This window comes from Oryx dammah, unplaced genomic scaffold, assembly GCF_014754425.2.
Source record: "Oryx dammah isolate SB20612 unplaced genomic scaffold, SCBI_Odam_1.1 HiC_scaffold_11227, whole genome shotgun sequence".
NCBI classification, from domain to species: Eukaryota; Metazoa; Chordata; class Mammalia; order Artiodactyla; family Bovidae; genus Oryx; species Oryx dammah.
The window spans coordinates 981456-1003279 of NW_024080620.1; the positions used below are offsets into that span (position 1 = coordinate 981456).

The 21824-nt window shown below is 39.5% G+C and overlaps 2 protein-coding genes and 3 non-coding genes across 6 annotated transcripts in view; all 5 read right to left on the minus strand.

Moving 5' to 3' along the window:
- Nucleotides 1–8622, minus strand: part of LOC120861089 (mutS protein homolog 4-like) — an 86059-nt gene extending 77437 nt beyond the window's left edge. The window contains exon 1 of the mRNA XM_040236752.1: nt 8256–8622. Coding sequence (XP_040092686.1) covers nt 8256–8493 — 238 coding nt within the window. The 5' untranslated portion in view covers nt 8494–8622. The remainder of the gene's footprint in view (nt 1–8255) is intronic.
- Nucleotides 8623–10421: 1799 nt separating this feature from the next.
- Nucleotides 10422–18714, minus strand: LOC120861087 (geranylgeranyl transferase type-2 subunit beta). Of its 2 annotated transcripts, none has more exons than XM_040236749.1 (9): nt 18644–18714; nt 17509–17616; nt 16684–16881; nt 15224–15329; nt 14356–14408; nt 14164–14274; nt 13444–13569; nt 11565–11714; nt 10422–11011 (listed from the first exon to the last, which is right to left on the minus strand). In XM_040236749.1, exons 1-9 carry the CDS (start codon nt 18644–18646, stop codon nt 10871–10873), a joined length of 996 nt encoding a protein of 331 aa, XP_040092683.1. In that variant the 5' UTR covers nt 18647–18714; the 3' UTR covers nt 10422–10870. The 2 variants fall into 2 exon arrangements, with proteins under 2 accessions (XP_040092683.1, XP_040092684.1); XM_040236750.1 differs by having other exon boundaries at nt 10871–11011; nt 18356–18650.
- On the minus strand, nt 16481–16552 carry LOC120861107. The gene has a single exon (XR_005720494.1). It is a non-coding gene; the product is annotated as a small nucleolar RNA SNORD45 (small nucleolar RNA).
- On the minus strand, nt 17160–17242 carry LOC120861108. Its single transcript, XR_005720495.1, has one exon. It is a non-coding gene; the product is annotated as a small nucleolar RNA SNORD45 (small nucleolar RNA).
- On the minus strand, nt 17787–17865 carry LOC120861112. Its single transcript, XR_005720498.1, has one exon. It is a non-coding gene; the product is annotated as a small nucleolar RNA SNORD45 (small nucleolar RNA).
- Nucleotides 18715–21824: the final 3110 nt, after the last annotated feature.

The following is a 21824-nucleotide window of genomic DNA, read 5'->3' on the forward strand; positions in this document are numbered from 1 at the left end:
AGTGTTCTGCCTATGTTTTCCTCTAAGAGTTTTATTGTTTCTGGTCTTACATTTAGGTGTTTAATCCATTTTGAGTTTATCTTTGTGTTTGCTGTTAGGAAGTGTTCTAATTTCATTCTTTTACATGTAGTTGTCCAGTTTTTCCTGCACCATTTGTTGAAAAGGCTGTCTTTGCCTCATTGTATATTCTTGCCTCCTTTGTCAAAAATAAGATACCCATAGGTGCATGGGTTTGTTTCTGGGCTTTCTAGCTTGTTCCATTGGTCTATATTTCTGCTTTTGTGCCAGTACCAGACTGTCTTGATGATTGTGGCTTTGTAGTATAATCTGAAGTCAGGAAGGTTGATTCTTCCAGCTCCATTCTTCTTTCTCAAGACTGCTGTGGCTATTCCGGGTCTTTTGTGCTTCCATATGAATTGTGAAATGTTTTGTTCTAGTTCTGTGAAAAATGCCATTGGTAATTTGATAGGGATTGCATTGACTCTGTAGACTGCATTTGGTAGTATAGCCATTTTCACAATATCCATTTTTCCTACCCAGGAACACAGAATCTCTCTCCAACTGTTTGTCTTTGATTTCTTTCATTAGTGTCTTATAATTTTGTGTACAGTTCTTTAGTCTCCTTAGGTAAATTTATTCCTACATATTTAATTCTTTTTTGTTGCAAAGGTGAAGGGGATTGATTCCTTAATTTCTCTTTCTGATTTTTCATTGCTAGTATACAGAAATGCAAGTGATTTCTGTGTATTGATTTTGTATCCTGCAACTTTGCTATATTTCACTGATTAGCTCTAGTAACCTTTTGATACTATCTCTAGAGTTTTCTATGTACAGTATCTGGAAAATCCCATGGACAGAGGAGCCTGGTAGGCTGCAGTCCATGGGTTCGCTAAGAGTCAGACACGACTGAGCGACTTCACTTTCACTTTTCATTTTCATGCATTGGAGAAGGAAATGGCAACCCACTCCAGTACTCTTGCCTGGAGAATCCCAGAGACGGGGGAGCCTGGTGGGCTGCCGTCTATGGGGTCGCACAGAGTCGGACACAACTGAAGCGACTTAGCAGCAGCAGCAGCATGTACAGTATGATGTCACCTGCAAACAGTGAGAGCTTTACTTCTTCTTTTCCAATCTGGATTCCTTTTATTTCTTTTTCTTCTCTGACTGCTGTAGCTAGGACTTCCAGAACTATGTTGAATAGTAGTGGAGAAAGTGGACACCCTTGTCTTGTTCCTGATCTTAGGGAGAATGCTTTCAACTTTTCACCATTGAGAATAATGTTTGCCATAGGCTTATCATTTTGGCCTTTACTATGTTGAGGTAGGTTCCTTCTCTGCCCATTTTTTGAAGAGTTTTAATCATAAATGGATGCTGAATTTTGTCAAAGGCTTTTTCTGTATCTATTGAGATTATCATATGGTTTTTATCAATTTGTTAATATGGTGAAGATACTACTTTTTTATAGGGTTGTCATAAAATATGACAGAATGTACATAATCAGTCTAGCCTAGTGTCTAGGCACATAGATTTTTTTTTTCATTGAAGTACAGTTGATTTACAATGTTGTGGGTACATAGACATTAAAGTTCATTTTTATTTATTTATGTATTTTTGGCTGTGTGAGGTCTTTGTTGCTTTGCACAGGCTTTCTTCAGTTGCAGCAAGCAGGGGCTACTAGAACAGGGGCTACTCTTTGTGGCAATGCATGGGCTTCTCACTGCAGTGGCTTCTCTTTTTGTGATGCACTGGCTCTAGGCACACAGGCTCAGCAGTTGTGGTGCACAGCCTCTAGAGCTCAGGCTCTGTAACTGGCACATGGGCTTAGATGCCCCTCGGCACGTGGAATCTTCCAGGAAGAGGGATTGCTGCAGGTGGATTCCTATCCACTGTATAGTGGGCCACCAGGGATTCCAATAAGTCTTTGTTTTTTAATTGGAGGATGATTGCTTTACAATGTTGAGTTGGTTTTTACAACTCGAATCAGCCATCATATATATATAATGATATCCATATATCCCCTCCTTCTAGAGCCTTCCTCTTCTTTCCCATCCCACTCCTCTAGGTCGTTCAGTTCAGTCACTCAGTCGTGTCTGACTCTTTGTGACCCCATAAACCACAGCACACCACGCCTCCCTGTCCATCACCAACTCCCAGAGTTCACCCAACTCATGTCCACTGAGTCATGATGCCATCTAACCATCTCATCCTCTGTCATCCCCTTCTCCTCCTGCCCTTAATCTTTCCCAGCAACAGGGTCTTTTCCAATCAGTCAGCTCTTGGCATAAAGTGGCCAAAATATTGGAGTTTCAGCTTCAACATCAGTCCTTCCAATGAACACCCAGGACTGATCTCCTTTAGGATGGACTGGTTCGATCTCCTTGCAGTCCAAGGGACTCTCAAGAGTCTTCTCCAATACCACAGTCCAAAAGCATCAGTTCTTTGGTGCTCAGCTTCCTTCACAGTCCAACTCTCACATCCATACATGACTACTGGAAAAACCATAGCTTTGACTCGATGGACCTTTGTGGACAAAGTAGTGTCTCAGCTTTTTAATATGCTGTCTAGGTTGGTCATAACTTTCCTTCTAAAGAATAAGTGTCTTTTCCTTTCATGGCAGCAATCACCATCTGTAGTGATTTTGGAGCCTCACAAAATAAAGTCAGCCACTGTTACAGAGGGCCAAGCCAGGCTCCCTGTGTTATACAGCAGCTTCCCACTAGCTATCTATTTTACACATGATAAAAGTATATACATAAATGCTAATTTCTCAGTTTTTCCTCCATATCCTTCCCCTTCTGTGTCCACAAGTTTGTTCTCTATATCTGCATCTCCATTCGTTCCCTGCAGATAGGCTCATCAGTACTATTTTTCTATTAAAAGATTCCAAATATATGTGTTAATATATAGTATTTGTTTTTCTCTTTCTGACTTACTTCACTCTATAACAGGCTCTAGGTTCATCCACCTCACTAGAACTGACTCAAATTTGTTCTTTTTTTATGGCTAATATTTCATCGTATATATATTCTATGGGCTTCCCTAATAGCTCAGCTGGTAAAGAATCCACCTTCAGTGCAGGAGACCCTGGTTCAATTCCTGGGTCAGGAAGAGTTCCTGGAGAAGGGATAAGATACCCACTCCAGTATTCTTGTCTGGAGAAACCCCGTGGACAGAGGAGCCTGGTGGGCTACAGTCCACGGGGTCACAAAGAGTCAGACACAATTGAGCGACTAAGCACAGCCCAGCATGTACCATATCTTCATCCATTCATCTGTTGATGGACATCTAGGTTGCTTCCACGTGCAGGCCACTGTAAACAGTGCTACAGTGAACACTGGAATTGTGGTTTTCTCGGTGTATGCCTAGTAATGGGATTGCTAGGTCATATGGTAGCTTTATTCCTAGTTTTTTAAGGAATCTCCATAGTGTTCTCCATAGTGGCTGTATCAATTTACATTCCTACCAACAGTGCAGGAAGATTCCTTTTTCTCAAGCACATCCTCTCCAGCATTTATATACCCAATTTATAGATTTGTTGATGATGGACCTTCTAATTGGTATGAGGTGATACTTCATTGCAGTTTTGATTTGCCTTTCTCTAATAATGTGATGTTGAACATCTTTTCATGTGTTTATTGGCCATTTGTATGTCTTCTTTGGAGAAATGTCTGTTTAGGTCTTCTGCCCATTTTTTTATTGGGTTCTTTTTCTGATATTGAGCTGTTTATATATTTTGGAAATTAATCTTTTGTCAGTTGCTTCATTTGCAATTATTTTCTCCCACTCTGAGGGTTATCTTCTCATCTCTTTATAGTTTCCTTTGCTGTGCAAAAGATTTTAAGTTAAATTAGGGGTTCTTTAAAAAAAAAAAAAAATCCTGGGTCTCTTGGCCTCTCCTCCTTGATTTCTATAACAACTCTCTATCTTGATTCTCCTTAAACTACTTCTTTTCAGTTTCCATTGCCAGGTCCTTTTCCTCTATCTGCCTCTTAACTGTTGGCTTCCAATGGTTCCAAACTTTACTTTCTCTCTCAAATCAAAATTATACATTTCCTCTTAACATCTCATCTATTATTTTGGCTTTTATTAATATCTATTTCCTAGCAACTCTCAAACATATATATATAGCCCTAACTCCTCTCCAGCACTGTAAAGTAGAGGGTGGTAAGCTTTTAAATGATGAGCCAGATGTTAAAATATTTTAGGCTTTGTGGGTCATACTGTCTATTAAGATTACTCAGTTCTGACATTATCACAGGAAATAGCCACAGACAATAAGTAAGTAAGACAATAAATGAGTGTATTTCAATGAAACTTTAATTCTGGATTTGTTGTTGTCCAGCCACTCAGTCATGTCCAAGTCTTTGCAACCCCATGGACTGTAGCACACCAGGGTTCCCTGTCCTTCAATATCTCCTGGAATTTGCTCAAACTCATGTCCATTGAGTCGATGATGCCATCCAACCATCTCATGCTCTGTTGCCCCCTTCTTCTGCCCTCAATCTTTCTCAGCATCTGGGTCTTTTCCAGTGAGTCAGTTCTTCACATCAGGTGGCCAAAGTATTAGAGCTTCAGTATCAGACCTTCCAGTGACTATTCCGATATTTAGTTCTGGATACTATAATATGAATTTCTTCTTTTACTTTTCCAACCTTTTAAAAATGCAAAAACCATTCTTAGGTCTATAGCTGCGTTGCTCAGTATAAGAGTTTCTTGCCACATGTGGCTATTTAAATTAAATTAAAATTAAAATTCAGTTCTTCAGTCACACTAGCCACATTTAAAATGCACAAAAACCACACTTGTCTAGTGGCTACTATATTAGCACAGATACAGAATGTATCTATCCACAGAGAGTTCTAACAGATAGGGTGGCTCTAGATCCCTATATTTTTGGATATAAATATCCCAAACTACTTTTTGGATACAAACCATTAGGTATTTTCCCAGAACTACTAAATATCTAAAAGTGAATTACCTCATTATCTTTTCCTCAGAATTTATCCTTTCTTTACTACCAGTTGGTCAACTACATCATCTTGCACCTTTTCATACAAGTCATAAACTTAGAAGTCACTCTTAACTCCTCTTTCATGAATCCAAACACCCAATCAGTAACCAAATCTAATTATATAGATAGATATCTCACTAAAATTTCTCTCCATCTTCACTCCTATCTGGCCCATTTTAAGCACATATCTTCTTCAGCCTTTTTCAAAAGTCTTTGAATTATTCTCCTTGCCTTCAATGTGATGCCTCACTAATCAATTCTTCACATCCATCACTAGTGATCTTTCTGAAAAAGAAATCTCACCATTTCTCCCTTTCTGACAATTTCTCAGTGTCTCCCATATCCACCATAGGATAAAATCTAACATTTTTGTATAGTTTCCAGAAAGATAACACATTCAAACTAGGATAATTTGAAGAGTGTTTAATAAAGGGAATATTTACAAAGGGGTAGACAGAATATCATCATAAAGAAATGTGTAGAATCAAGACAAAGTATGCTCCATTACTAATCCTAGGTTTAAAGGAGCTAAGGAAGGAGATGGTTACTAGAGCCTGGAGACAAACAGGGTTGTTTCTTGTTCTCAGGTTACTTTCAGACTCTAATCCCCTTCTTAAACTTACTTCTCCTAGTTTTTCTCCAATTTCCTTCACTTCTATTTTCCTATATTTCCCTTTACCTTCTCCCCTCTGGCCTCAAATTTATATCTCTCCCAGGCTTCTTTCTTAGCCCTAGATTCATATATTCAGTTGCCTCAATATGAATGTATGGATACCCCAAAGGTTCTTCACACTCAACATGTCCACAGAAGAATTCACCATTTTTCCCTCTAAAAGTTGCTTCTCCTACAAAATTCCATTTATCAGGAAAAAGTAATATCATCTATTCCAATCACCAAAGCCAGAGATGTTTTTGGCATGGCAAAAAAACCTATCTGCCTCCCAGATTAAATACCTGCCTCCCAGATTAAATATCTGCAAGTAGTCCAAGTTTATATTGGGAAAAAATGAAATACATCACCCTACTGCTCTACCAAACTAAATTATTTGTAGTCTACAAACACAACATGCTATATCATACTTCTGTGCCTTTGCACATATTTTTCTTTCTTAAGAGAAAAATAAAAGTTTCTTCTCCGTTTTTTTTTTTTTTCCTCCTCTTTCCCTTTAGTTGACATAATCTTCTTCTTCAACACTACCTCAATTGAATCTCCTCTGCAAAATTTCTTTAGTTACTTTGTTCCCCTATTTATTAAACACCTCAATATCTATATGGAGAAGGAAATGACAACCCACTCCAGTATTCTTGCCTGGAGAGTCCTATGGACAGAGGAGCCTGTCAGGCTATGGTTCATAGGATCGCAGAGGGTCAGATACGACTGAAGGTATTAAGCACAATATCTGTAAATAACTCAAAAATAATTATCTTTTAAAAGTTTTATAGATTTTTAAGTCTATCTTCCCTACTGAACCAAAAGTTCTTTGAGAGCACAGAATATTATTATCCTCAGCTCCTAAGATAACTCAGCTCCCCCGTGGCTAGGTGGTAAAGAATCTAAAATGCAGATATGGGAGAAAAAGTTTCAAACCCTGGGTCAGGAAGATCTCCTGAAGCAGGAAATGGCAATGCACTCCAGTATTCCTGCCTGGGAAATCCATGGACAGAGAAGCCTGGCAGGCTACAGTCCATGGAGTCAGAAAGAGTCAGACACAACTGAGCACGCACTGAGCACCTAAGGTAACTATTTCATCAATTTGGGTCTTGGCTCCCTCTTAAATTGGGACAAAAGAAAAATCTTACAGATTTACTATAAGGATCAGAGATACAACATGCTAAGAAGCTAGAACAGAGGAGCAGTCATTAATTAGTGGACACTATTATTGTTGAAAATAAATAGGTGACAGAACATTTCATGAAGAAGGGGATTATACTGATAAACATGTATGTTGCCTTGAAGGAAGTGAAAGTAGGTTAATTAAGTTAGAAAGTAGGGTAATTATTAAGAAATGATGAGATATAAGACCACAAAAACTGAAAACATATCCCAAGTGGACTTGGATATGCTACTAAAGAGTACAATTTTTTTACCTGCAAATAGAGTCACTGGTTGAAGTGCCACAGGATGTAAGATTTTCATTTTCCATATAACTCTAGTGACACTGTGAGTAAGCTTAGAAGAAAGAAGCATTAGGAGTTTGAGGCAATAATTCAGACACAATATTAAAAGGGCCTGTAATGGCACAGAGAAAAGGACAGAATTATTTAAAAGCTAAATCTAGAACTTGTTAACTTTGGATGTTATGAGTGAGGGAATATTTGAATCACTGAAGTCTCCTAAAGATTTTAAAAACCCAATGACTGAGATAAGAGAAACAGGTTGAGGAGCTGCAGAGAGACGAATTAATCATATAATGAGTCTGAGGATGTCCACTGGTTCCTTACTAGAAACTTCAGAAGACAGTCTGAAACAGGAATCTAGGGGCAAAGATGAGATCTGGGCTGTGGTGATAATCACAATCAGACAGAAGTAGCCTAGAAAAAAACCTCTAAGGACAAGCCAATAATTTGTAAACTAACAAAAGTAAGCATAGTTCTATGGAAGGTAGGCGAAAAACAGGGAAGAGTGGAATCAAGGAAATTAAGACAGTTCAAGACAAGACTGGTGAAGAACATTAAACAGCGGGAAGTTTACATAACATGAACTGAAAAGTGACCACTGGATTTGGCATTTGTTACCTTACCAGTGAGTGGCAATGCTGTGTGGGCAAAAGGTGACGGTTTTGTCATGGAGAGTCACTGACTATTAAACGAGTTGACTACTCCTTAAAGGGCATTTTTCACACTAAATGTATTATTCACCTCCATTAGAGAAAATGTTAAATCTGGTCTGTTCTCAAAGCTTATTTGTTTTCAAGATATCCTAGAAGGACTTGGAGGCTCAGGAGCCAAAAGGTTTACCACTCCAATCACTAAACTCGTGCACAAATTCATTCATCTGTCATGCAGCGCGGGCGGAGGCACATTACCCCGGATATGAATATAGCCTGCCTCAGAACTGAGCCATCCGCCATTACGGCCTTGTAAGAAAACCAACGTGAGGAAGAGTCCAGCCCTTAAATCACTCAAACCCACTCAATTCGCAGAGCACTCCATCCCTAAATTTCAAACAGACACCAACTGAAACTTCTGTGGTAACCAGAGGCCACGGTTCCCCGAACATCCAGAAGTTCACACAACTCCTTGCCTTGAGGCGGCAGGACGCTGGGCGGGTGCCCAGGTAGACTGCTGCTGCCGCTCCTGTCACCCGCCGCTCCAGACGTGCCTGGTGGGGAAGACGCAGAGGCGGCTTGGGCTGAAGGGCGGCTCAGAGGAGTCTCCTGGAGTCCGAAATTGTAGCGGGGACCCTGGGACCGAGCCTCTGGTGAGCAGGGGGAAGCCGCAGGGACAGAAGGAAACGTTGGTGATATGTCAGGCCGCAACATCCTTCAGAGCAATTCTGCTGTGGGACAAAGCGACGCGGGGAAAATACGAAAGCGCGGCGCGCAGAGTCGCAGTGCGCAGGCGCAGAGACCTCGCCCCAGTTTACCACGTCCACCCACATTTATCCCCATAGACCAGTACATGGAGTCTCAAAAAGTTGGGCAGGACTGAGCGACCGAGCACACAGGTGATTAAATGCTTCCTTTGTTAAAATGACTTAAAGACAGAACTGGAGACTGTACTCTCAGGTGTCCCGGTCCTGTCAACTGCTGCAGAATTTGGTCAAGCTTAATCTCTTCTAAAGAATCGCCTGCAAGGCAGGAAACCTGGATTCAACCCCTGGGTCCAGAAGATCCCCTGGAGAAGGGAATGGCAACCCACTCCAGTATTCTTGCCTGGAAAACCCCAAGAACAGAGGAGACACTAACACTTTCATAATGCGAGGTAGACCCCCTCAACTAAACGGAATTCAGGGCCATCAATCCAACTTGTGTGTGTCCATGCTCAGTAGTGACCCAATGGACTGTAGCCCGCCAGGGTCCTCCCTCCATGGAATTTTCAAGAATACTGGAGTATGTTACAAGTTCTTCCTCCAAATACAACTTGGGAGTCTCATCATTCCCACTACACCTTATTCCCCTTATCACACGACATTCTGTGCTAATATTTCCAAGTTCAGTTCACTCTCAGTCGTGTCCCACTCTTGGTGACCCCATGGACTGCAGCATGCCAGGCCTCCCTGTCCACCACCAACTCCTAGAGTTTACTCAAACTCATATCCATTCAGTCGGTGATGCCATCCATCTCATCCTCTGTCGTCCCCTTCTCCTCCTGCCCTCAATCTTCCAGCATCAGGGTCTTTCAAATGTGTCAGCTTCTCGCATCAGGTGGCCAAAATATTGGAGTTTCAGCTTCAGCATCAGTCCTTCCAATGAATATTCAAGACTGATTTCCTTTAGAATGGACTGGTTGGATCTCCTTGCAGTCCAACGGACTAAGTCTCCTCCAACATCACAGTTCAAAAAACATCAACTCTTCAGCGCTCAACTCTGTTTATAGTCCATGACTACTGCAAAAACCATAGCTTTGGCTAGACGGACCTTTGTTGGCCAAGTAACGTCTCTGCTTTTTAATATACTGTCTAGGTTCGTCATAACTTTCATTCCAAGGAGTGTCTTTTTCATGGCTGCAGTCACCATCTGCAGTGATTTTTGGAGCCCCCAAAAATAGTCTCTTACTGTTTCCCTATCAATAGTCTCTTACTGTTTCCCTATCTATTTGCCATGATGAGATGAGACCAGATGCCATGATTCTCTTGAATACAGACACAGTAATTCAACATGGTAGAGAAACCAGGATTGAGAAAATACTCTAGATACCATTAGATGTCCATTACCAATTCATTCAATTGTGAAATCAGATACAGAATATGAAACCACTCAGTCACCCACGTGCAGTGACTGCAGTACTCAAAATTTCCAATGATACCACTTATATAAAATTGTGTTCCATCCAATGGCTTCCAAACTTTCAGAAACACTGGTAATTCAACCCAAACTTAGTGAACTATCAAAAAACAATGCCAGACATTTCAATAACATGAAAAGCAGACATTGCTCAATGTGTTAAGAGAAATCATCACTATTCACATGTAAAATTTTTTGCAAACTTGCTTCAGCAAATTTCAACTTCATCAAGAAAAATGCTCACTAAAATAATTTTTCTGCAAGAACACAAAGATTAGTGTGGCAAGTATCAGCTTGTATTTCCTTACTGGGCAGGAAAAAAAAGCCAACAATCCCTTGGCATTCTGACATAAAATATTAAAAAGTGACTAAAGTGTTAGTCCAGATTGCAATCCTCATCTTAGTGAATTCTCTTCATTTACCTAACCCACTCTGTACCCAACTCATTAACCACAACCATGAAATATTCCCAAATTTCAGCCATTTATTTTTATTTCATCTTTAAATTCCTATGTGGTTCATCAACTCTTTATCAGTAACATTCTCACTGACAAAGACCAATCTACATTAACTATAGTTATATATAACATATCAAGGGAGTACCCAGGAAAATCAGAACACAAGACTTAATCAGCTAAAGAGAGTTCAAGTTTGCTGTTATGAAGACATACAAGAAAACAAATATACTGAAGCATAAACAAAAAAAATCAGAGTAACAACAGCATTCCAGAAGGAAAGATACAATAAAGATCTTAATTTACAATATGTATAATTATAATTTATTAAAATTAACACAATTCATGTACAAAATATTAACACGGTAGTTTGTTAAGTTTTTTAAGCACTTCAACTACTGAAATGTTAAAACACAATAAAAACTATATTAATCAACTTCTCCATCAAGGGATCTAATCTAGCTCACTAGTTCAGGCTGAACATTCACCCTCCGAAGTACTTCTTCAGGCATGCAAAAAACAGGGCTAACGGGTTTAATCTGTTCTTCTCCCAAAAGTGACAATCCAGCAATTCCAAACAGAGTATGGAAAGGATCTACCTATTAAAAAACAAGAATTTATAGAATATTACAAAATGAAAACTTCTAAAACCCTGCTTTTGAACAGAGATTATACTGGAGCCCATTGCACTCTATATAAATATTATCTTAAAATTTTCTGAAATAATGGTTTCAAACTGCACTTTTTAAACAGAGGACTTGGCACACACACTCATTTCTTAGGCATAAGTACTGTAAATGTGTTTCAGATCTTTCATACACTCTTTTGTGTTAGTCACTCAGTCACGTTCGAATCTCTACGACCCCATGGACTGTAGCCTGCCAGGGTCCTGTCCATGGAATTCTCCAGGAAAGAATACTGTGATTGAACCTGGGTCTTAGGCATTGCAGGCAGATTCTTTACCATCTGAGTCACCAGAAAAGCACCTTAGTACATTTTTAAATGACATTTTAAAAGCATCTTTCAAAGCAACACTTGAAAAATACTATTTGTTCCCCACCAATTCCTAGTTTTAAAAATGTAGAACCCTTAGAATCTTAGAACAACGCTGAAAATTTTAACTGTTACATTAACAGTCATAAGTATACTTGCCATATCTCCTGGCCTATCTGCAAATCCTCCTGTTTCTTCATCTTGACATGCTAGGATGAAACTGCGGAGTTTTTCTCTATCAATCCAATGAAGCCTTCCAATTATCTTTAGGGAAGCCAACACCCACCATGAATAGCATACATCTGGTAACTAGGAGGAAAAAGCCACAAGTTGCCACAAATGTATTTTCTAAATATCTAGGGTGGGAGGGGAATAAAGGGATATATTGACAATGCAGTGTTTGAAACACTGAAATCCAAAAATTGCTTAGAATTAAAAGATAATCATTGGAAAAGAGATCAAATGCTTCATTCCACAGAACTAGAATGAGTATGCAGGCATGCTTAGTAATGTCTGACTCTGCAACCCCATGCAACACCAGGCTCCTCTGTCCATGGAAATTTTCAGGCAAAGAATACTGGAGTGGATTGCCATTTCCTTCTCTAGGGGATTTTCCTGAGCCAGGGATCGAACCCATGTCTCCTGTGCTGCCTACATTGCAGGCAGATTCTTGATTCCACAGAAACCATGCTAAATGTTTCAGTTTCAGTATTCACTGATAACCATCCATCCACCTTAATTTCTATATGAAATGAATGCCTACATGAGTCCCTTTTCCAAGAAACTGGTAAGTAAGCCTTATAAACTATGGCAATATACGTTCCACTGCCATGGGCAGCATTTTCAATTAAGTGCTGAACAGGAAGGTATACAACTTGGTTTAAAAAAATAAAATCACCCTTGCTCATCAAATCATAACTTAAATGCAGAAGACCCCACACCTTACACTGAATTTCAACTAGATCCCAGGGTGATCCACAAGAACATTAAAAGCTGTCCTAGATTGTACATGCTATCCCCACCCTCACCCATTTCCTAATTATTGAAAAGCTGCCCAGATTTTTCAATGGATTTTAACTAGGTACCACTTATGGTTTTTAAACTTATTCACAAGTAACAAGCAAGCAAAATTACACAAAAATACAATGACCCAGAATAAAAGCATCACTATGCTTTATCGTATTTTAGCTCAAGGGCCTAAACTGAAGAACAGCTTTTATATTTGTAAATGATTTTTAAAAACAGTATTGTGAAAGGAAAATGATTATGAAATTCATACTTGTCCATTAGTAATTTTAATGGAATACAACCACACCCATTCATTTTTTATTGTCTGTGGCAACAATGTTCTTCAGGGCAGCAGTGTAGTTGCAACAAGCTCATGGGGCAAAGATAAAAATATTTACTATCTGGTCTTTACAGACCCAATTTAAAGTATGTGGAGAGCTAAACAGAATTGAATTTTTCTTTGAAAATAAAGATTTTTAAATGAAAATGTTGTAATCCAGTTTTTAGAAAGAAATCTTTCTTTTGGCAAATCCATTATCCTTTCCCATCTGTAAGTGAGCATGGAGATTTCTGTACAAGATCCAAGTGTTAATAGTGGCCTTTGATTCCCAGATATGTATAATGCACGACTGTGAGTGCCCAGTATAGTTTAAAGAAAGTTTCATGTAGGTGAAAAACAGAAAGCCTTCAGAAGGAATTTTATAAATAAGTATAAATTTTAAGAATTTATACTATGAATACAAACACATTTTAAAGCCCAGAGTTATTTGTCAAAGAAAATCAAAAAGTACCAGGCAATCTTGTCATGACTATCTTTTAAATGGACATCAGGATTAACAGGCATTTCAACTTTTGCTTTACTTTTGCCAAGAGCATTTTTAGAAGCTACAACTAAATTTTGCAAAGTATTAAAGTAAAGTAAAAAAGCTCATGATCAATTTATAAGAGCAATATTACAAAACAAAAGGCAAAAAAAAGCAGTCCTCACTCAAGTTTATAAAATTTAAAGATTAATCTTAAAAAACAATACCTTCTCTGGCCTTCCATTGAGTCCGCCTGATGGAAGCTGTCGTTCACAAAGCCACCAACCGAGTAAATCAGAATTTACTTGGTGCAACTGACTAGTAATAGCCAAGAATCCTGTGCAACAATAGATCTAAAATTACAGACATAAAGTACATGTGTATAATAGTTTTTCAACAGTAACACTGATTTTTAAAAACCTACTTTAATTATTAAAGCTCCATTTTCATCTAAAAATTTGCTGACAGTAAAAATCACAAACATAAACATCACATAGTTATTTGAACAAATCTGAAGCATACTACTAGGATCCAACTCTGCAATGAAAGACTACCACCAGTTTTTTCATGGCTAAGAGCAAAGTGTTTGACAATTGTTTACATATACAACGTCCTCTAACACAGGTGCTCAGGATAGGGCGATACAGAATGTTTTTTATCTGCTTACTGAAAATTAGAGAAGGGAATGGCAACCCACTCCAGTCTTCTTGTCTGGAGAATTCCATGGACAGAGGAGCCTAGCGGGCTATAGTCCATGAGGTCGCAAAAAGCTGTACATAACTGAGTAACTAACACACACACATAAAAACTAATGGAAAATCAAAATGTATTTCTGGTTAATTACAAAACTACTTATGTTTATCTGGGCCAGAAGATTTTACCAATAGGGGACTCAAAAGTCAGCAACTGTAAAAATGCCTACATTTGAATCTGGATTAATGTATTACCTGCCCAGCATGGGATTCAGAACCTGGTCTGCAACCGAATCCACCATCAAAGTTCATACATGATAAAACAAATTCGATTGCCTTTTCCACATTAATTGCATCCAACTTCCCCTGTAAACAGAAAACATGCCTTTTAAGTTCCAGAATAATCATCAAAAGTTAATCATTTCCAATACAACGTTTGAAACTTACCAATAGGGCCAAAGTTGCCACTGCACAAAAAGAGAATCTTGTATCAATTTCTCCTAAAAATAGAGCAAACCAAAGCACTATGTGTTATCAGAAGCTTCTAATCATATTATATAAAGTTAATTAAAAATCTCTGTACAACTACCATACTTATATTTCCAAAAGTTCAGGCCTAACATGTACTACTACCATCCAGGAGGAAAACTACATCTGAAGTGTATATTCACTTACTTTACTTCTAAGGAAACTAAGTACTAGAAAATGGCTCAAAAGTACTGTGAATTAATTGCTTACCGAGCACCCAGAAAGATAAGGTAGCTAGTTAATTTCTAAGAATGATAATAAACTTACCCTATTATATAAAAGTAGATTTTCACATCCCATGAAGCAGCTGGTCTCTCCGGCCTGCACTGTATTCAGCCCTAAAGCAGAGATTATCTAGATTTATCAAGTAAAATACTACTCCCTCCCTCCACTCAAATATTCAGTAATTTTGTAAAGTTTTTTTAAAAATTATTTTCCCCTTGCCAGTTAAGTTTTTGAAAAACTTTACAAAGCCACCAAATACTGGGGAAAAAAGTTTCACCTACCTTATCTTTTAGACTTGCCCTCTCTGTTCCAGTACTCCTGTATGCTGCTATAACTAGCACAGTGCATGCTGGAACTTCCAGCAGACCATTAACTCCAGTTAGACCAGCTGCTTAGTGGGACCTGAAAAAATGAAGAACTTATAATCTCCTTATAAACTATTAGCAAAGCCCCCAACTTATTATACTTTAAAATCTGCAGCCAAGCTTATTACTGTAATAAACACCAAAGCAAAACATTTTTCTATTGGTATTCTAGGTGCCATGGATTAAAGTGACATTACCCCAAATATCTCCAGCAAAAGAACCATCTTCTTTCTGTAGACTCTGAACATATTCCACAACTTTATTTATGTCAATAACGTTAATACTATCATAGAGAGTAAGTATCTGTAACAGAAACAAACCATGGTAAGTAGATACCTCGCCACTGGTCAGTTTGTTCTCATATGTTCTTCTCAACTACCTTCTAAGTTGTCAAGCATGCATGTCCTTTTGTCTATGCACCTTGAAAACTTTTCTCAAATATGCAATTCTATTACGGAGTAAGGGCTTCCCCGGTGGCTCAGAGGGTAAAGCGCCTGCCTGCAATGCAGGAGACCTGGGTTCGATCCTTGGGTCGGGAAGTTCCCCTGGAGAAGGAAATGGCAACCCACTCCAGTATTCTTGCCTGGAGAATCCCATGGATCGAAGAGCTTGGTGGGCTACAGTCCATGGGGTTGCAAAGAGTTGGACACGACTGAGAGAACTCACTTCACTTCACTTCATCACAGAGTAAAATTATAGGTATTACCAACAAGTCTTTAACCATTGTTAACACTGAGACTCATTTATGAAACTTATGCAGACTTTAAACCCTTATTTGTGAATCTTCACAAATACCAAAATCAAAGCTAACTCCAGATGGACATCCCTGGTGATTCAGCAGTTAGGATTCAGTGCTTTCACTGCCTTGACTCCAATTCAATCTCTGGTCAGGGAACTAAGATCCCACAAGCCAGAGCAAAGCCAAAAATTTTTTTTTAATTTTTAAAAAGTCAACTCCACAGTAAAGAGCAAAGTCGTGAAATGGCAGAGTAAAAGCAGGGAACCATAGGCAGCTTGGCATTTCCAGAAATTAGATGAGAAGATGAAACTAAAGGGAGGAAATGGCCAGCCATGTAAGAAAGCAAATGCCATGTAGGAAGTCTGACCAATACAAAAAAAGCTGAATGAAGGAGGCTTCTACACATATTGTACACAGGCTTCAAGCAGTTTATATAATCCATTATGCTATGCACTGTTCTCTGAATAAGTTCCACGTGACAAATCTTTAGAATATACTATCTGCTTTAAAAAATGTTATCATCAGGTAAGACTTACATGTTTTCTATCAGGATAGGGTATAAATCTATTGGGATAGAGTAGGTCATGCTGTACAATAAATAAATCAGATTTCAGTGCCTTAACACCAAAAGAATTTTTCTTGCTCAAAAAAAAAAAAATTCCACTTAGTGACTTCCAGACATTTACATATACATAAGATAAACATTTTACTGTCCAAGGTCTCAGTGCCATTTTAGAATTTACATCAACTTTGAATTCAGCTAATACATGCCATCACATCATTGACCTTGCTTTGAAACAGATCTCATTTGAAAAGATATGGGTAACTTTTTACATAGATAGTGATTCCTATTTTCAATTCTCTTATTCAGGTAACAGAATACACTACCAAGACTGCTGAATTTTCATTAGTATTTACCTGAACAGCACTAAGAGTATACAAAAGATGAGGATCATGTCCAATACTAGCACTTATTCCACCACACTCATGCTGACAAGACTTAATAAACGTCAGAATTTCTTCTCTATTCATGCGATGTAGTTGTCCCATGAGATCCATTACGGTCAGACCCCAATAGATGCCACTCATTCTCAAATATTCAGACATGCAATATTCCTAAAACACAGAAATTAATGTCAGTCTGAATTGGTGTCAGTTTAAAGATACTCAACACAGAAGCTAAATATCCATACTGTTATATGGCTCTAACAACTCCATAGCTGCAGATTATTCATAGGAATTCATTAGTAGAGCTGTTTCCCAACATGGTAAATAATTCAGCTCTTTCTATACTATAGGGAAAATATTTACTGCTAATTAAGCTGTTTAATTCAGTTTTCCCTAAGGATCCCAGAGATGAAAACGGGGAACATTCTTCGAGGTAAAACTTTTTCAAGGTCTCAGCATAATTCTAGAGCTTAAGTGTTATTACACATCACCATAAACTCAGGTAATACATGCCAACACATCACTGACCTTGAAAGTAGCTCAACTACAAAAATAGAAATCTATTGGCTATCTCAAAATTCTTACATATCTGGGCAGAAGGTCATCTACTTTGCCTGCCAAAGCCTCTACATAAGTATTGCTAAGAATCAAGGTTAACTTCCATGCTAGTCAACCACAGACATCAGTCCCTGGTATGCAGGAGTTGGAAACCATTTTTAAGAAACACAACCATCCTGACCAAATGATTTGACACGTTTACAGAACAAAAACTTTTCAAAACAGACGAATACATACATAATCATCTTTCTTTGAGCCATAGGATGCAATATAATCAGCATGCTTCTCCAGTAACAGGGTGTCAGGGGCATCTGACTTAATGATAACATCCTTCTGCGGTGTACCCTTTCACACACAAGAGATTTCATAAATTTTTATCTTTTAATGTTTGACCTCAGAGCATACATTTCAATATATACATGAACTCTTATTTCATCTTGCCATACAGAAGCTTTCAATTTTAAAAGTAGCTGACTAAAAAGAACTAAAGCTTTCATAAAGTTTCAGGTATTCTTCAGGTCTCAGAGTAATTCTAGAGCTAAAGTAGTAATAATCAACTTTAGATTCAGAATACATGCCAGCTCATCATCGACCCAAAAAACTACCGTCCTCATCTCGGCTTAAAAGTTAAGTAAAATAGACTATGAAAATTTTAAACTTACGATTTACACGTGGCAGAAAGCAAGCTAAAGCATTAAATAAAAACCTATCTGTCCCATAATTTGCAGTTGAGTTCTCTAGTGAGAGTCCATTAATCTTAAAAACTCAGGTTTCAAAGCACCTTCCAGGCAAGCCAACAGTTCTTTACCAGGTTAACAATTCTTTTCCGGCTTTAGTGTTAAGTTTCTGCATTTGTAACAAAACCCCGGGTGATGACTGTTGTTGCTCTAGATCGGCATTTTTCAGCTACATCTTTGTGACTGAAGCTACATTTTAAGTAGTTCGAGATCATTACCAATAAAAATGAAGCAGTTAATTTCCTTCATATCCCATTAAAACTTACTAGAACGAGACCATACCATTAACAATTCCAAATATTTCGAGCCACATATTATACACGGCTATATGGAAGCTAAGAACTAACCGGCTTTTGTGGCGGGGCAGGGGATTAAGAAAGAAGGTCGTCGAACCCTGAGTCCCGCCCGATAGCAGGAAGTCCGGCCGCAACCGCACCCGCGGTATCAGCAGAAAACGCTGAGTAACCCTTCACATTGTCTGAGGCCTCAAAATACCTTCCAAGGCCTGTGTCTTAACCCAATCATTCTCCAATACTAAGAAAACTACCCACTAGTGACTAAAGAGCTTAAATATTACCCTATTCATTCTCCTATGGACACATCTAGACAGCAATACAAAACACGTCCACACTCACCATGACTGAGAGCGAAAAGAGAACTTAGCTCGTCAGTGGGCGGACTTAGTAGGCAAGCGCCTGCGCAGAAGCGCTCCTCAGGCCCCCTCTCCGCCCCGACATAGCTGACCACCGTTCTCGCCTGAAGGAAGCAGCAGTTCCGCGGCTGCCCTAGGACCCCCACCGACTGCTCGTAGCTGTTCTCGCTGCCTGCGCCGAAAATCTCTGGCGCCAATTTTCTCCGCTCATTTTCGCCGCAGTTTTAAGACAGTTTTAAGGAATATTTAGGGCTTCGCTAAACACTGCACAATAAACTGTGGAAAATTCTAAAGGAGATGGGAATACCAGACCCCCTGACCTGCCTCTTGAGTAACCTATATGCAGGTCAGGAAGCAACAGTTAGAACTGGACATGGAACAACAGACTGGTTCCAAATAGGATAAGGAGTATGTCAAGGCTGTATATTGTCACCCTGCTTATTTAACTTATATGCAGAGTACATCATGAGACATGCTGGGCTGCAGGAAGCACAAGCTGGAATCAAGATTGCCCGGAGAAATAGCAATAATCTCAGATATGCAGATGACACCACCCTATGGCAGAAAGAGAAGAACTAAAGAGCCTCTTGATGAAAGTGAAAGAGGAGAGTGAAATAGTTGGCTTAAAGCTCAACATTCAGAAGACGAAGATCATGGCATCTGGTCCCATCATTTCATGGCAAATAGATGGGGAAGCACTGGAAACAGTGGCTGACTTTATTTTGGGGGCTCTAAAATCACTGCAGATGGTGATTGCAGCCATGAAATTAAAAAACGCTTGCTCCTTGGAAGGAAAGTTATGACCTATCTAGACAGCATATTAAAAAGCAGACATTACTCTGTCCACAAAGGTCCATCTAGTCAAGGCTATGGTTTTTCCAGTAGTCATGTATGGATGTGAGAGTTGGACTATAAAGAAAGCTGAACGCCAAAGAATTGATGCTTTTGAATTGTGGTGTTGAAGAAGACTCTTGAGAGTCCCTTGGACTGCAAAGAGATCCAACCAGTCCATCCTAAAGCAGATCAGTTCTGGGTGTTTATTGAAAGGACTGATGTTGAAGCTGAAACTCCAATACTTGGCCACCTGATGCAGAGAGCTGACTCATTTGAAAAGACCCTGATGCTGGGAAAGATTGAGGGCAGGAGGATAAGGGGACGACAGAGGATGAGATGGTTGGATGGCATCATCGACTCAAAGGACATGGGTTTGGGTGGACTCCAGCAGTTGGTAATGGACAGGGAGGCCTGGCATGCTGCAGTTCATGGGGTCGCAGAGTTGGACATGACTGAGCAACTGAACTGGAACTGGAAATACTGCTTTAAAGAATTCACCTGCAATACAGGAGACCCAGCTTCCATCCCTGGGTTGGGAACATCTCCTGGAGAAGGGAAAGGCAACTCACTTCCATATTCTTGTCTGGAGAATCCCATGGATAGAAGATCCTGTCTGGATGCAGTCCATGGAGTTGCAAAGAGTTGAATGGGACTGAGCAACTAACACCAGGAATTGAGGCGCTTCCCAATCTGCCTGTAATGTGGGAGACCTGGGTTTGATCACTGGGTCTGGAAGATCCCCTGGAGAAGGAAATGGCAATCCATTACAGTATTCTTGCCTGGAAAATCCCATGGATAGAGTCTTTCTGGCTATAGCCCACAGGCTCACAAAGAGTCTGACTCAGCTTAGCACATATACACACATGGCTTCCCAGGAGGTACTAGGGGTAAAGAACCTGCCTGATGTAGGAAACAAGAGACTGGGTTTGATCCCTAGGTCAGAAAGATCCCTTGGAGGAGGGCATGGCAACTGACTCCAGTGTTCTTGCCTGGAGAAAGCCCATGGACAGAGGTGACCTACATTTTAAGTAGGTCATGATCATTACCGATGAGAATGAAGTAGCTAATTTCCTTCATATGTCATGATATCCAATACAGTTCATAGGGTCTAGAAGAGTCTGACAGGACTGAAGTGACTAAGCTAGTAATATTTAAACAATGGAATAACTTTTAAGAACTCGTTTATTCTTGAGACTCTTCGAAGATATGAAACGGACAGTAATTAAGAGAGTTGCGTGTAATTAGTTCAGTTCAGTTCAGTTCAGTCGCTCAGTCATGTCCAACTCTTTGCGACCTCATGAACTGCAGCACGCCAAGCCTCCCTGTCCATCACCAACTCCCGGAGTCTACCGAAACCCATGTCCATTGAGTCGGTGATGCCATCCAACCATCTCATCCTCTGTCATCCCCTTCTCCTGCCTTCAATCTTTCCCAGCATCAGGGTCTTTTCAAATGAGTCAGCTCTTCGCATCAGGTGGCCAAGTATTGGAATTTCAGCTTCAACATCAGTCCTTTCAACAAACACCCAGAACTGGTCTGCTTTAGGATGGACTGGTTGGATCTCTTTGCAGTCCAAGGGACTCTCAAGAGTCTTCTTCAACACCACAGTTCAAAAGCATCAATTCTTTGGCGTTCAGCTTTCTTTATAGTCCAACTCTCACATCCATACATGACTACTGGAAAAACCATAGCCTTGACTAGATGGACCTTTGTGGACAAAGTAATGTCTCTGCTTTTTAATATGCTGTCTAGGTTGGTATTAACTTTTCTTCCAAGGAGTAAGCGTCTCTTAATTTCATGGCTTCAATCACCATCTGCAGTGATTTTGGAGCCCCCACCCCCAACCCCGCCAAAAACAAAAAGTCAGCCACTGTTTCCACTGTTTCCCCATCTATTTGCCATGAAGTGATGGGACCTGATGACATGATCTTAGTTTTCTGAACGTTGAGCTTTAAGCCAACTTTTTCACTCTCCTCTTTCACTTTCATCATGTCGTTAAGTGTTCAGTAAATGTTTGGGGGTGAATGTTCATGAAATGTTCATGTTCCCCTCCTGTTTGCCTTGGCCATTACAGTTGTCTCTCACCTACTCCTCCCACTTCTTTAGGAGGACACTGGTATCTGAAATATTTGGTACTTACCTTCAACAAAGAAACACCCAGGTTCCTTTTAGGAGCTTTCCACAGAATTTGGGTTTGCTAGGTGTGATCACACAGCTGTTATCAATTCTTGTTTCTCACTACTGTCCTGACTATCATGACTGTCATTAGAGTATACTGGCACCCTCACATCCTTAAAATTGCTTTCATTCAGTAATCATTTGGAGAAGGG

Coding starts and splice junctions, on each gene's coding strand:
- LOC120861087 (XM_040236749.1), bottom strand. Junction 16,882..17,508: donor GCTCAAAGAAAGATGATTAT/GTATGTATTCGT, acceptor TCTGTGTTTTAG/GAATATTGCATGTCTGAATA. Junction 11,715..13,443: donor TCAATGGAAGGCCAGAGAAG/GTATTGTTTTTT, acceptor TTTTCCTCCTAG/TTACCAGATGTATGCTATTC.